Here is a 12,912-nt window from a genome sequence, read left to right on the forward strand (position 1 = left end):
CTTTTTTAACTTTTCAGCCAAAAAAAATTATTTGCTTGAAAAAAGCAGGGCAAGTGCTTAAAAGGCTCTATAAAGACACAAGTCTATCTCGCCAGGGAAAGATTCCCATATCTGGCCATCAGTTTGCACCCTGTGCACAAACCCTACGAGACTGGTCTGAAAAAAATGTTTTCCAAGTAAATACTTCAATATTTTCTCTGCTAAATTTGACTTTTTTTTAGGACATATCACTTTCTGATGGCTGTCTTGGGTCTCAGGGCCCTGATGGCCATATACATGTATATGGGACAGAATCTTTTCCAGGCCAGATTTGCTATTTAAAACCAAAATTGCGTTGAAAATGTGGGGGAAGTTATATTTTTTTTCGAAGTAAATGGATTATTTTTGAAAAAAAAAGGTGTCTGATGACTATTACATTTATACAGGCCTCTGCATTGTTTGGGAAAAAATTTCAATTTCTGGCAGAAGTTTTGATATTGAAAAATGTTACAGAATAATGTTGATGACACAAGACAAATTAACAGAAAGTAAAAGAGGGTATTTTAAGGTTTAAATCGATGTATGCTTTGATCATCTGCGAGACTTCTGAGTTTAAAATTTAATTGGGGGATTTTATCATTGGTGCCGTAGGCTACATGGTGTGCACCCGTACCCGGTACCGGGCCGTAAAAACAAAAATAGCGGGTCAAATCCTGATGCACAGCGCCCTCTAATAATAAAAGTAGTCAGATCCCCTTCTTGGGAATTGATCACTGCGGTTTATTGCGTATGTCTACAGGGAATCCAACACACTTACAATCGTTACGCGCGGAAAATATAATTTCCCGCGAAAGTTAGCGAGTGATTGTCAACAACACAAGTACACCGTACACGTCCTTTAGTGGTAGGCCTGTTTGTATCTGAATGAATGGTGCACTTATCATCGGCAGCAGGGGATTTGTTTTCAAGCGGAGGGTTTGTGATATATTCGTCCGGCTTCAGACGCATCTATCGCAGTACAGAAGTACACGTTTCGCGGTACAATCGCAGTGGCCTTGCAGCTGCAGACGACGAAGTCTAACTGAAATTGAAGCGAGTTCGTTTGTTTTCCGGAACGCTCCTATCCTCACGTTTAACATGGCTCAGCGATCGATAATGTAAGAAATGGCATATGAATTAATATGATATCTGTTTTCACATTGCCACACTTGATACAATTCATTTTAATAAACAATTTAATTTACATGATTTGAATCCTGTTTTACGTAACCTATCAAAAATCATGCCTGTACTGGGGCTGGGCCAAGTTTTACCTGGCTAAGTAAGATAACACATGTAAGACTGCTGGTGTACCTATGCAAAGGTTGAAATGGACTAGACTTTGTGCAGAGCTTTGTGTGGAAAGAGATGGTGGCTACGTTGAAGGCATTGGAACATGAGCATGATGAGGGGTTAATGTCAATTAAAACTTAAAAGCACTTACTAAGATACTTATGTTAAATCATTGTGTCATAATTCAATTAATTGGACATGTTGAATAAATTGTTAAAAAACAAAGGATGTCTTCTTTCTAGTTTAAATAAGGCAGTGTATATTTTGCCGGAGACGGCAATTACCTTTAGTAAACGTTAGTTTGCCGGATATGCACTGAACATGCGCAGTTACTGTTTTTTTGTACATTTTCCGGTGACAAGTTTTAGTCTGGCTCCATGCCAACATTATCGTTGTTACCTCGTATTCACAAGATGGGATTCAGACCATTTTATAATTTCGGACTTTATTTCCCTTTTAAAAAAAATCCTCCAGAGCCACAAATCTGAAAAAGAAAATGTAATACTCTGCAAAAACTGTTTGAGACATGTCAAAATAATAAAAGAAGAATATTCTTATTTATTTGGGGATGAGAAATTTTTTTTTTAAATGTGGTGCGGTCGGAATCGAACGCGAGTCATCCCGCTTACTAGAGCCTTTGCTTAACCATTACATTTACACCAAACGTGCTACACAACTTTTGGTGGGAATTTAATACATGTTATAATTCAGCCCTATTTTAAAGAGTACAGCGCCCTCTGTTGATATGGATTGCCGCCGGCAAACCTTTAGTAATCGTTAGTTTGCCGTCATTACCTCCGGCAAAACATCCACTACCTTTAAATAAAGCCATTCCACATGCCCAGAATACCAGTTACCCTTTTGCACAAACTTGGCCCAGTGTAGGTTTTGACCCTTGACAATGACAGAATAACAATGAATGCTCAGTCATCTGTGGCCACAGACACACAATCAAGATATCATTGGAAAGAGGACACATTGGCATTGCACATGATCTTTAACTTATTAAAGAATAATTATTAGATTTTTTATACATTTTGTACCATTTTGTTTCCCTTTTATGATACACCCTGTCTTTGCCTACATTTAAATGTGCGCATGTGCAGCTCTACATATGTGCCAACACAAGAGTGGCTCTATGGCCGATTAAAGAAAGGCTCGGTATAAATAACATTTACAAACAGAAAATTGGTGTGGCTGTCTGGGTCTTCATCAGTAATACTTCAGCTATCCTACTAGGGTACACAATCAATACTTCCAAATTTTATTTGTTCTTCATTTTTCTCAGGTCGTTTTTTAGTCCGAAGCGGCAGATTGGAACAACTGACAAGGCAGCCTCCACTGGAAAAACAAAGTGAGCGGAAAAATATATGCAGTTATATATATATAGCAAGAGAGAGATTTTACACTGCCTGAAAAATAAACTTACAAATGTTTTGTTACTTTGAAAACTGTTAATAATCTATACACCAGTTTTGGTTGGGTTACATTAATCAGTGAAAAAGTATGCCACCAAGTTGTCATTGGTAGCTCCATGTGTGGTGTAAGGCCTACCATACGGTACCCTAAAACATATAACAGGCATGCAACTTTTCATCGGATCTGCTGATTTCCACGTTTTTTTTACTTCTCATGAATGCCATTACAAATTGATGAAAAACACTGTACGGAGTCTTGTGTGCTTTTGAATTTCCTCGTTTTTTTTCTTCTAAATTCCCAGTTGCATGCCTTTTATTAGGACCATTCATTTCAAGAAAATAGGTCTGAGAACTACATATGACATTATAAGAACTTGTGGGATGTCTGTTTGCAGGTACTTTTTGAGCTAGGAATAGAACATGAATTTCAGTTTCATTGTGGTCAAAAGAAAGGGAGTTTTAACATCATAACGGCATTGATTTTCTATCATCCATCAAAGGGATGACAGATCTCCTCTGAAAGTGAAGAACGGCACAAGCCTAGAATCGCCAGTTCAGCAAACGCACAAGAAGTCGCGCCGCATCCTTGACAGCGATGAAGAAGACAGCAGTGAGAACGTGGGCGGGACCTCGCCCACCAAGACCCCACCCAGAAAGACCACACCCGCAAAGACCACACCCGCTAAGTCCACACCAATGGAGGACGCGCCCGTGGAAGACACGCCCAAAAGAAAGGTCAGCAAACTATGGAAACTTCATTAGTACAGCATCTGTGCATTCTCATTACAAGCTTCACAATTTATCTGGAAGTTGGACTTCCAAATCCCACCTGGTCAATCAGCAGATCAGCATTTCTGAGATATGGTGGACTCATTAGGTTGCTTTTTGGAATGAGTGAAAATCTTTTGTATTTAGGTCAAAAAAAGAAATAGTTCTGCTTCCGGTTTCCCTACCTACCCTATTCTGAGAGCCCCTACCCTATTTTTTTATATGGGAAAAATGAGGAAAAAACACCAAAAGCCATCAATTTCTACCTTTTGCCCTTGACTACAAGCGGACGCCTCCATGTGATCGTACACAAAAAAAATGGGGAAAAAAATCCCTACCTACCTACCTACCCTATTTTCAAATGCCATGTAATTGAAAGCAGATGTATTTTTTTTGGGCCTTACCCACATTCATTACATGTAGCTCCAAATTTTCCCTTCCAAATATGTCTGTCATATCCCAAAAATGTAATTGTCTCCGTTCAACCCAAAGGTGATTAAGAGAGAACCCAGTCTCCCCATTCCCATTTGTTTTGTGTTCTTGGGCTAGACACTTTACTACAATTGCCTCACTCCATCCAGAAGTATGAATGAGTAAATTCTTTTGTATTTACCCACATTCATTAACTCTAAATTGTTCCCTCCTATTATTTCTGTCATATCTCAAAAAGGTTAACTTTCTTTGTCCAACCCAAATGTTATGAAGAGAGAACCCAGTTACCACATTTCCGATTGTTTTGTGTTCTTGGGCAAGACACTTTACTACAATTGCCTCTCTCCGTCCAGAAGTATGAATGAGTAACCGTGAGGGTAGAGACCAGAGTGCGCTGAGCTTGAGGTGCTGCAGAAAACTGGTCTCATGGCATCATGAGCAGGATAATTACATGTAGTTGTGAAGTGCCTTGAGTTATAAAGCACAGCATAAGAGCCACAATCTATTGGTATGTGTTCAAATGGCAAAACTGCTTGACAATTATTACGAGAATGGCGGAAGGTTCTTGTTGAAGCATTCAGCATTTAATTTTACGACATGAAATAATTGACCTTGTTTTATCCTTTTTTTATCAGCAGGCCACAACTGCTGAGCAGATGACCTCTGACCCAGTGCCACCATCACCCGTGACCCCCTCACAACCCATACCAACAGCCTCACCGATGTCCACACCAGGCAGTATTCCTCTCAGAAAAACTGGTACGCAATCTTGGTTTGTACCATCCGGATGATTGGGGCCAAATTTCACGACTCTGTTAACCACAGCTTTCCGCACTTTCGATCACCATTCTGTGCTTAACGCGATAAAAAAATGAGCTGACCCAGTAAGCAAAATGGACCACACTTTTTAGTTCATTGCCTGCACGGGGACCCATCATTTGTCAAGAAAAAGGTGAACAAGCCCAACATTTACAGATAACTTTTTCATGTTGTAATATTGTTTTAGCAAATAAACTAGTTTGTTTTACAGGCATGCAACTTTTCCTCGGATCAGCTGATTTCCTCTTTTTTCACTTCCAATGTTTGCCATTGAAAATTGAAAAACAGTGAACAACGTCTTGGAAATATTTGAATTTCCTCTTTTTTGTGACTTCCCAGTTGCATGCCTGTGTTTTAGCACACTCAAGTATCTTGATGCATAACGTTTCACAAATAAAGTATTAGTGATGAGCTGTGCACTTATAAAGGTGGATAATTCTGTTTTGTCATTTCTATAATTAACCCATTATTAAATGTGATACATTAGTGACCCCAAAAAAGTTGTGCAAGCAGACATCTTTAAATTTCTCAAAAAGTAGCCAACATCAGCATTTCATGTTGATGGAGCATATTGTTTGTACTCCTGTGTATAATCACAGCAAAAAGTTGGTGAAAATGCATTCACACAAACCAGAGACACAACAGATAATAAATGGCAATGTGTTTTTCACCCGTTCCAATGTGATTTGCACAGTTAATGAAAAGACCCATTGCAGCGTGCCGGTTGAGCGATTTCCAATGCAGTGTATAATTCCCATTGGAATGGTTGAAAAACACATATCCTTTTTTAATCTGTTACAGCTCTGGTTTGCATGAGAGGGTTTCCATGACATTTTCACTGATTATGCACAAGAGCATAATTAATGTGCTCCATCGAAATGAAATACTTGTGTCAGGTACTTTTTGAGAAATTTAACAATATCTGCTTGCACAACTTTTTTTGGTTACCCTGGCCTGTAGTACATTGTGTTTATTCCTTGAATCAATAAAGCCATAGAGAGCTGGGTTGGTTGGGGCAGTAGAGGGAGTAACAGACAGGGCGGTTTAGGGCGGTCAAGGAACCAATGGAACAGGGAAATCAACAGCAGGGAATTTGTACAAACATAATTTTGACAAAGATATTGCATTGTTTGTTTGTGAGCAGCGAGGAAACACATGCGAAAGAGGAAAGCAGAGGAACAGAAAGAGGAGGAGGGAAAGGATATTGCCACGCCCATCAAGGGGGAATCGGAATCTAAAAAGATCAAGACGGAGAAGTCGTTGACCCCAGTAAAGGCATCAAGTGTAAGGAACAGAGTATTTATTTTGCTTTAAGTTTCCTTGTAAAAAATACAAGAATACAACTGTTAATTTCAAGTGGCTGTTTTCAGTGATTAATTGGAGTAAAATTTAGCATTTTTAATGTGGTTTATCCTTTGAGAAAATGCTTTTTTTTTTAAATATTAAGTGATTAACAAAATCTGCCCCTTCTTGAAAGGAAACTTTGTGAAAAAAAAAATGTATTGAGAAAAGAGCTCTTGTCAAAATACTGTTTGCCTTATATATGAGGTCTATTTTGGTCAAATTACCGGTATATTTTGCGTAGCCCCACAACATTTGACAGGTTACAAACAATCCACTTGAAAATGAAAAGTCGAAAAATAACCAGGTAATTCCTTGTCATTTCCCAGCATTAAATTGAGGGATTTTTTTTAATTACAGAAAGCAGCTGAAAGCAGCACAGAAATTGATTCACCCGTGTCAAAGGTCAAAGACGAAATGATGGATGGAGTTGAGGAAGCAGATGACGTGACAGAGGCAAAGGCTAGCGAGGAAGGTGAGTCTGATGTGCAGTGTTTAAACAGTGTTACGATGAAGTGAAGTCTATCACAAGTCCAGCGACAAATAAATCACAAGCATTCGACTGGAATCAACCATGGGCGTCGCGAGGGGGGCACTTGCCCCCCCCCCCCCCCCCCCCCCCCCCCCCCCCCCCCCCCCCCCCCGCCCAACCCCCAGAAAACAAAAACAAAACAAAAAAGAGGAAAAAGGAAAAAGGACCAAAAAAAAGGAAAAAAGTGCGAAGCCATATTGCTGTTAATTTGATGGGGTGGGGGGGGGGAGGTAGGGCAAATGCTCCCTTTGGGGAAAAATTTGCTTTGCACCCCCCCCCCCCCCTCCCCCTCCCCTGGAAAAAAATCCTGGCGACGCCCATGGAACCAATAAACTGACTAGACATTAATGTTATCACCAGCTTCTATTGCAAACCCTTGTGATGGATTTGTGATGGATTTGTGATGGATTTGTGATAGACTTGCATAGCTGCCAACTGTTACTAATTTTTCGTAATTATTACGAATTGTTTGTTAAATTACGAAAATACGATTTGCCACTAAAACATTACGAATTTCCTATTTTCTACCTAATGAAAAAAAAATACTTGTAAAGTATCGTTTTTGACCGAAAACTTCTGGCGAAATGTCGCGATAATGGATGGACTGGTGACAAGTCTATTAAGAATGCAGTCAAGCACCTGATAGACATCAATGTAGTGTGCACAGTGGAGTACTTGAGGACCAGACTAAAACTATTTTTCAATGGTGTGTCATTTGTGTGCATCTCGTGAATGTGTGACTGTGTGTACTGTATGTGAGTACTTTTCAGTGACGATCGTGAGCACATTTGGTCGCTTATTGCCGGGTTGAGACCCATCAGTGCGAGAATTTAATCATGGAATTTAATAAGAGTATGGTTCGAATAATTGGTATTATAGTTTGAGTTTGTCACAACGTCCAGAAAAGATAAATCAGCATGCGTTTGCAAGGTATGTTGGCGGGATATTTCTATTGCATACGGTCATGACGGTGGCCCTAAATCATTGTGTGTAAAAACATTGATACGAACTCGAAACTCCACATCGATAGCATGCATCTCAAAAAAATATGCGCACATTTCATTATTGTTATTATTTATTTGACTCCAACAAACGAATACAGACATTAAAACAAAATAATTAAAAAAAAATAAAAAAAAATAAAAAATGTAATTTTTTTTTTTTTTTTTAAATCTTTTGGCCTACATTACATTATTATTCACAAGAAGAAGGGTATGCACACGTATGTATGTGTACATGTAAACCATGTACCTGTACTCGATGTTGGTAAAGCTTTTGATAAAACGAGCAGTTGAAAATGACTGCGCGGGTTGATTACTAATTGGGATTTTGAAATGTTGGCAGCTATGGACTTGTGATGGACTTGTGATACGCTTGTGAACACAATTGTAAACATTGCTCTTTCCCGTCATCTTTGGTCCTTCAACTCAAGTGGGATAGTTCAAAGCTCTGCATAGTCTTTTGTTTAGTTGTCAGATTCATTTTAATGGATACTACTATCAAAACTTCAAAATCTCTGCAAATTTGCTTGTTTTGTACAATGATAAAAAGTGAAAACGAAGTGATCCCATGCTTTTCTTCCTCACTGGAAGTATAAAGCATGCTATCATGCTTTTCCCCATGGAGGATTTGAAACACGCCGTAGGCTTGAGCTGTTAATGTTGATTGGTTGGTTGGTTGACAGTTTGCTCGGCCATATATTGTATTCATGCAACTCGAGTATTACAGCTTTGCTTCCGAAGGCCGGTTTTGATAACACTGATGTGCATGCGTCTAATTTGCATATTTTTGCATATTAGATCACGCCCCAGTCGTTTTCGTTTTCTGTACTCTCGAGTACAGAAAACGTACCAGTACGGCCCGGGTGTGCGCACGGACGATGCCATATGCCGTCTTCACAGGTTACCCGGCCGCCATTGGTTGTACCACTTGGTACTTGTTCGTCATCAAGAAGCAATCCGTGTTCGTAAATTGACATCGCTGTGATAAGCAAATCTATCTGTCCTTTATTTTGTATATTTGAACTAAGTTTTGATCATTTCATGCAGTCAAAGTTGAAGCCAAACAAGCAAAGAAGAAAGAGAAATCTCTCAAGGTCAAGAAATCTCCTGAGGCAAAAGACAAGAAAGCTGAGACGAAAAAGACCAAAACGCCACCGAAGAAAGGCTCCAAACGTGAAGTGCTGAAACCATCAACAAATAATGGTAACATTCCAAAATGCGATAGAAGAACATCATTTGAACCGGGCATTGGTGCATTCCAGTATTTTTTTAAAAAAATTTAAAAATGAGTCAGTATGTCAGTATGAGTCAGTGTTTTGTAGTTAAGTACATTTCCATGAGGAGTATCAGTACTTTGCCATGACTACGACTTTGAAAGGTCAATATGGGTCATTTGAGGTCATTTGCAAATGCACACAAAAAAATGCACAAAATTGGACTGTTTTAAGAACACAAAACATATAGGGATCGAACGCAGAAAAAGGGGACACGTGCGGTCCACGGACTGTGTAACAACACATTCTTTTTGCCAATTACTTTTTATTAACTCTTATCTTATTCTCTTTGTTAATAATATTAACAAGTGATGTACCGTAACTATCTATTGTTTTCTCATTTTGTAGATGAGAAGACCAAAACCAAACCAGAAAACTCAGAGGACAAGACAGAAACGGCAAAATCACCCAAAGTGAAGAAAGAACTTGCATCCCCCACAAGCAGCAAGGCAGCTAGTAAGAAAGAAGAGAAAGGGGACAAAGATGAGAAAACTCCTGTGAAGAAAGAAAGCAAAACACCGGCCAAGAATGTGTTTGGGTAAAAGAAATGCTGATTTTTAAATTGCCACATAATTTTGTAAAGCACTAGAAGGTCCACGAAACTTAACCCTATTCCAAAGTTATAACCCTCCATGCCGAGCCTCAAATGTTAGCATTCACCACTAGTGGCGGGAGAAACCGGAGATTTAAAAATCCGGTTATCCTTTTTTTTTTTCAAACCAAGTAACGGTTATCCAATTTCACCAGAAGCTCCCGCTGACGAGCTCACATTCATGCCAACAAAAAGTGATCAGTGAGGTGCCACACGCAAAGTCCTCAATGATGATTGGGTATAGTTTGCAGGATTCAATGACCTCTTGGCATTTAAAGCTATAGTCCATCATTTGCAGCCATCCGAAAAAGTAACTGGCATATTATTGTTGAAAAACATACTTGGTTGAAAGATAGTAAGTGGACTAAACTCCCTGTGAAATTAATCTTTCTGGCAAGCTATCATGTTGAAGTAATCAACGAAAGAAGGCCTTTCCAACGGTGCATCTTAAGACGCACCGTAGGAAAATTTAAATTAGTAGTTCGTTTTGTTATTCGGCGCAGCGCGCGCAAGCATTGGCACGACGCACACGCGCGCGCGGTTACTATAATTCGTCGGATCCGTGCGCGACATCGTGTAGCTGCAATCGGCTCAGTGAGAACGCGTCTCGGACGCTGAATTCAGGCCCAATTCAAAACATGATTCAGCAACCTTTGATTTGAAATCGAGATCCTGGAATGCTGTTTTTCTCGGAATATACAGCTGAAGCTGAGCTGAAACTTCATCAGGTTAGTTGCTCAGTATGCTTCATTAGATTTTGAACACTTTTGTTGCTTCAAACGAACAAATGCACAAATTACAAATGATGGACTATATCTTTAAAAAACACTCCAAAGCTGAAGTGGTGAAAAAAATGGGTGGGAACTCTCTGATCAGTCGAATGGGTAGGCTATTCATCAACCAAGAATACCACTAGTAAGTGAATTATGTTACAATCAGAGACTGTGGAGCAAATTGGGGGATGTTCCAGTTGTTTTCTTTAGCCTCTGTCCCAAAAAATGGAAGGCCAATACAAATTTAAGGTCGGTTTTGAATATCGGGTTTTTGAAATCTAAACTGAATAGTGGAGTTGGAAACCAATTTTACAAAATTTGGAACTATTTAAATCTTTCTTTATAATAATAATCCACAGAATGTTTTCTAAGGCAGCTACATCAGACAACATGGAGTACAATCCCGGGGCCTCCCGTTATCATCCAGTCAACGATGCTTGCTGGAAGCAAGGAGAGAGGTACTGTATATTGAACAATTGTTGACTGCTGTGATGTGGGATATGGCCTTTTTAACACCAAAGGGGAGGGGCGCATAGCACCTTAAATGAAGCACAGGATACCGATGTTGTGTTGTAGCAAACTTGAGGCACAGTAAAGATGGAAAATCGCACGCTGTTCACAAACTTTTCAGCGGTTATGCTATTACACGTGCATGCAGCAGGAATGGCATGTGCAACTTAGAATAGCGCATTATGTGCGGAGCGCGATATGAACCGTAGAGTATGGGATAACATTACACTGTTATTCAGTGGCGTCACCAGACTTTTCAGTCTGGGGGGGCACAGGGGGGGCACCAGCATTTGATGGGGGGGGGCACTTAGGTGGATACGGATCGCCGTCCTGGGGGAGGGGTCTAAGGGGAGGGGGTGCCCCCCTCCCCTTTGGAAAATTTTCGCATACGGAGGATGGGCTAGATGCAAAATGGTGCCACATTTGATGCTAAATTCGATCTGAAGATATCTCCAGAAATTGCTATTTAACCAACTCAGATGATGGGAGTTGAATATAACAAAATATATATATATTTTTTTACCAACCCAAATCTCAGATGGGGGGGCACTCGGGGGGGCACTAGGTTTTCCAGGGGGGGCACGTGCCCCCCCTGGCCCCCCCTTGGCAACGCCACTGCTGTTATTGCCATGGATCGACAAATCAGGATCAAGGATTCAAATTTTGCTTGAGATCCCATGTCCTGTACTTTGTGTGTTTTCTCAGGGTTCCATACATAGCACTGGCCAAGACCTTTGACATCATCGAGGCCACCTCCGGCCGGCTGAAGACCATCGAAATCCTGACCGACTTCCTCACGTCCGTCATGGTGCTGAGCCCCAAGGATCTGGAGATGTGCGTGTATCTGTGCCTGAATAAGATCGCGCCAGCGTATGAGGGGATAGAGCTGGGCATAGGAGAGACGCTACTCATGAAAGCTATCGCTCAAGGCACAGGTAAGACAGGAAATGTAAAATGATGTTATCAGGTGAAGAATTAGTGGCAATGACGTATGCTTGAACTCTTACCAACAATTGAATAAGGGGATTATTGTGTGTTGGAGCACTTGTAAAAGTGTGGTTTAAAAATGGTTAGGTGCCTTGCTGCCGATAGCCATAATCTGCGATCAGGACCTTAACCGATTTTTAACATCACATTTATAAATGCTCTAACATTTATCCCCATTCTTAAATAACTTTTCTTTTAAAATCCACAAAAAAGAAGAAAGTGGATAAACTTCCAATGATTTTCGTCTACAATTTTGCTTAATGTTCGAGGCCACTTAAATGCTTAAACAGCAGCGTTAACACTGACCGGTGTCTAAACGCTAGTTTAAGACTACCCGCATGACGAGCTCTTGACCAATGGGAATAGGTAAACTGTCTCAGGTTTTTTTTTATCAGAATTAAAAACTGTTGTAAGGGTATAAAAAAGGGGCAAGGTTGTTTGACAAACTGGAAAATGTATGGCTCTTCATAAAATACACTGAATCCATTGTACTGTTTGTCATAAAAATATTAATGAATTTTATGGACCATTTCAGGGCGTACGATGGAGAAGGTGAAAGCGGACGCAGCACAACAGGGAGATTTGGGACTAGTTGCTCAGGTTTGTCCAAACTAAAAACTTAAGCTGGAGTTTTTTCTTACAGCTATTCATTTCTCAATTTTAGTTTAATTAATTTACCCATTTGTGGGGGGGGGGGTCATAGCTGGGCGAGGATGCCAAAAACTTGTAATGTTTGTAAATAGGTCGTATTTTCAGGCAAATGAGGACACAGATTGAATCTTAGACAATCTTTTTTTTTGGAATTAACAGAGCAGCCGTAGCAACCAGCGTACTATGTTCACCCCGGCGAGACTGACTGTGCTGAAAGTCTTCAACACATTGAAGGAAATCGCCACAATGTCTGGCAATGCTGTAAGTTCACTCAACTCATTGGGAATGAAAAATTGATTACTTGAATTTACATTTCTATTGCTTATGCACAATGTATCGTTTTGTAAATTCTGATTATATCTTTTTATATCTAAACCTGTGAGCACCTGTACTACATTGTATTAATTCAATGAAGAATCCATAAAATCAATGAGTGCTTAGGCGGTAGCCCTGTGCGTGATACGATGGTCGTGACCAAACAAATTTATTGAAACATGGCTAGG

The 12,912-nt window shown here is 40.0% G+C and overlaps 1 protein-coding gene across 2 annotated transcripts in view; it reads left to right on the forward strand.

The window, feature by feature from the left end:
- Window positions 1-779: 779 nt before the first annotated feature.
- The window catches only part of LOC119735708 (DNA ligase 1-like), a 32,477-nt gene continuing 20,344 nt past the window's right edge, over window positions 780-12,912 (forward strand). The window contains exons 1-12 of one of the 2 annotated variants that reach the window (XM_038209590.1): window positions 780-1,136; window positions 2,600-2,665; window positions 3,230-3,464; window positions 4,565-4,688; window positions 5,893-6,032; window positions 6,450-6,564; window positions 8,670-8,825; window positions 9,245-9,434; window positions 10,621-10,719; window positions 11,477-11,706; window positions 12,294-12,358; window positions 12,569-12,670. In XM_038209590.1, coding sequence (XP_038065518.1) covers window positions 904-1,136; window positions 2,600-2,665; window positions 3,230-3,464; window positions 4,565-4,688; window positions 5,893-6,032; window positions 6,450-6,564; window positions 8,670-8,825; window positions 9,245-9,434; window positions 10,621-10,719; window positions 11,477-11,706; window positions 12,294-12,358; window positions 12,569-12,670 — 1,755 coding nt within the window. In that variant the 5' untranslated portion in view covers window positions 780-903. The remainder of the gene's footprint in view (window positions 1,137-2,599; window positions 2,666-3,229; window positions 3,465-4,564; window positions 4,689-5,892; window positions 6,033-6,449; window positions 6,565-8,669; window positions 8,826-9,244; window positions 9,435-10,620; window positions 10,720-11,476; window positions 11,707-12,293; window positions 12,359-12,568; window positions 12,671-12,912) is intronic. The other variant, XM_038209591.1, reaches the window with a different exon arrangement.

The sequence above is a fragment of the Patiria miniata genome, unplaced genomic scaffold (genome assembly GCF_015706575.1).
Source record: "Patiria miniata isolate m_02_andy unplaced genomic scaffold, ASM1570657v1 HiC_scaffold_29, whole genome shotgun sequence".
In the NCBI taxonomy this organism is placed as follows: Eukaryota; Metazoa; Echinodermata; class Asteroidea; order Valvatida; family Asterinidae; genus Patiria; species Patiria miniata.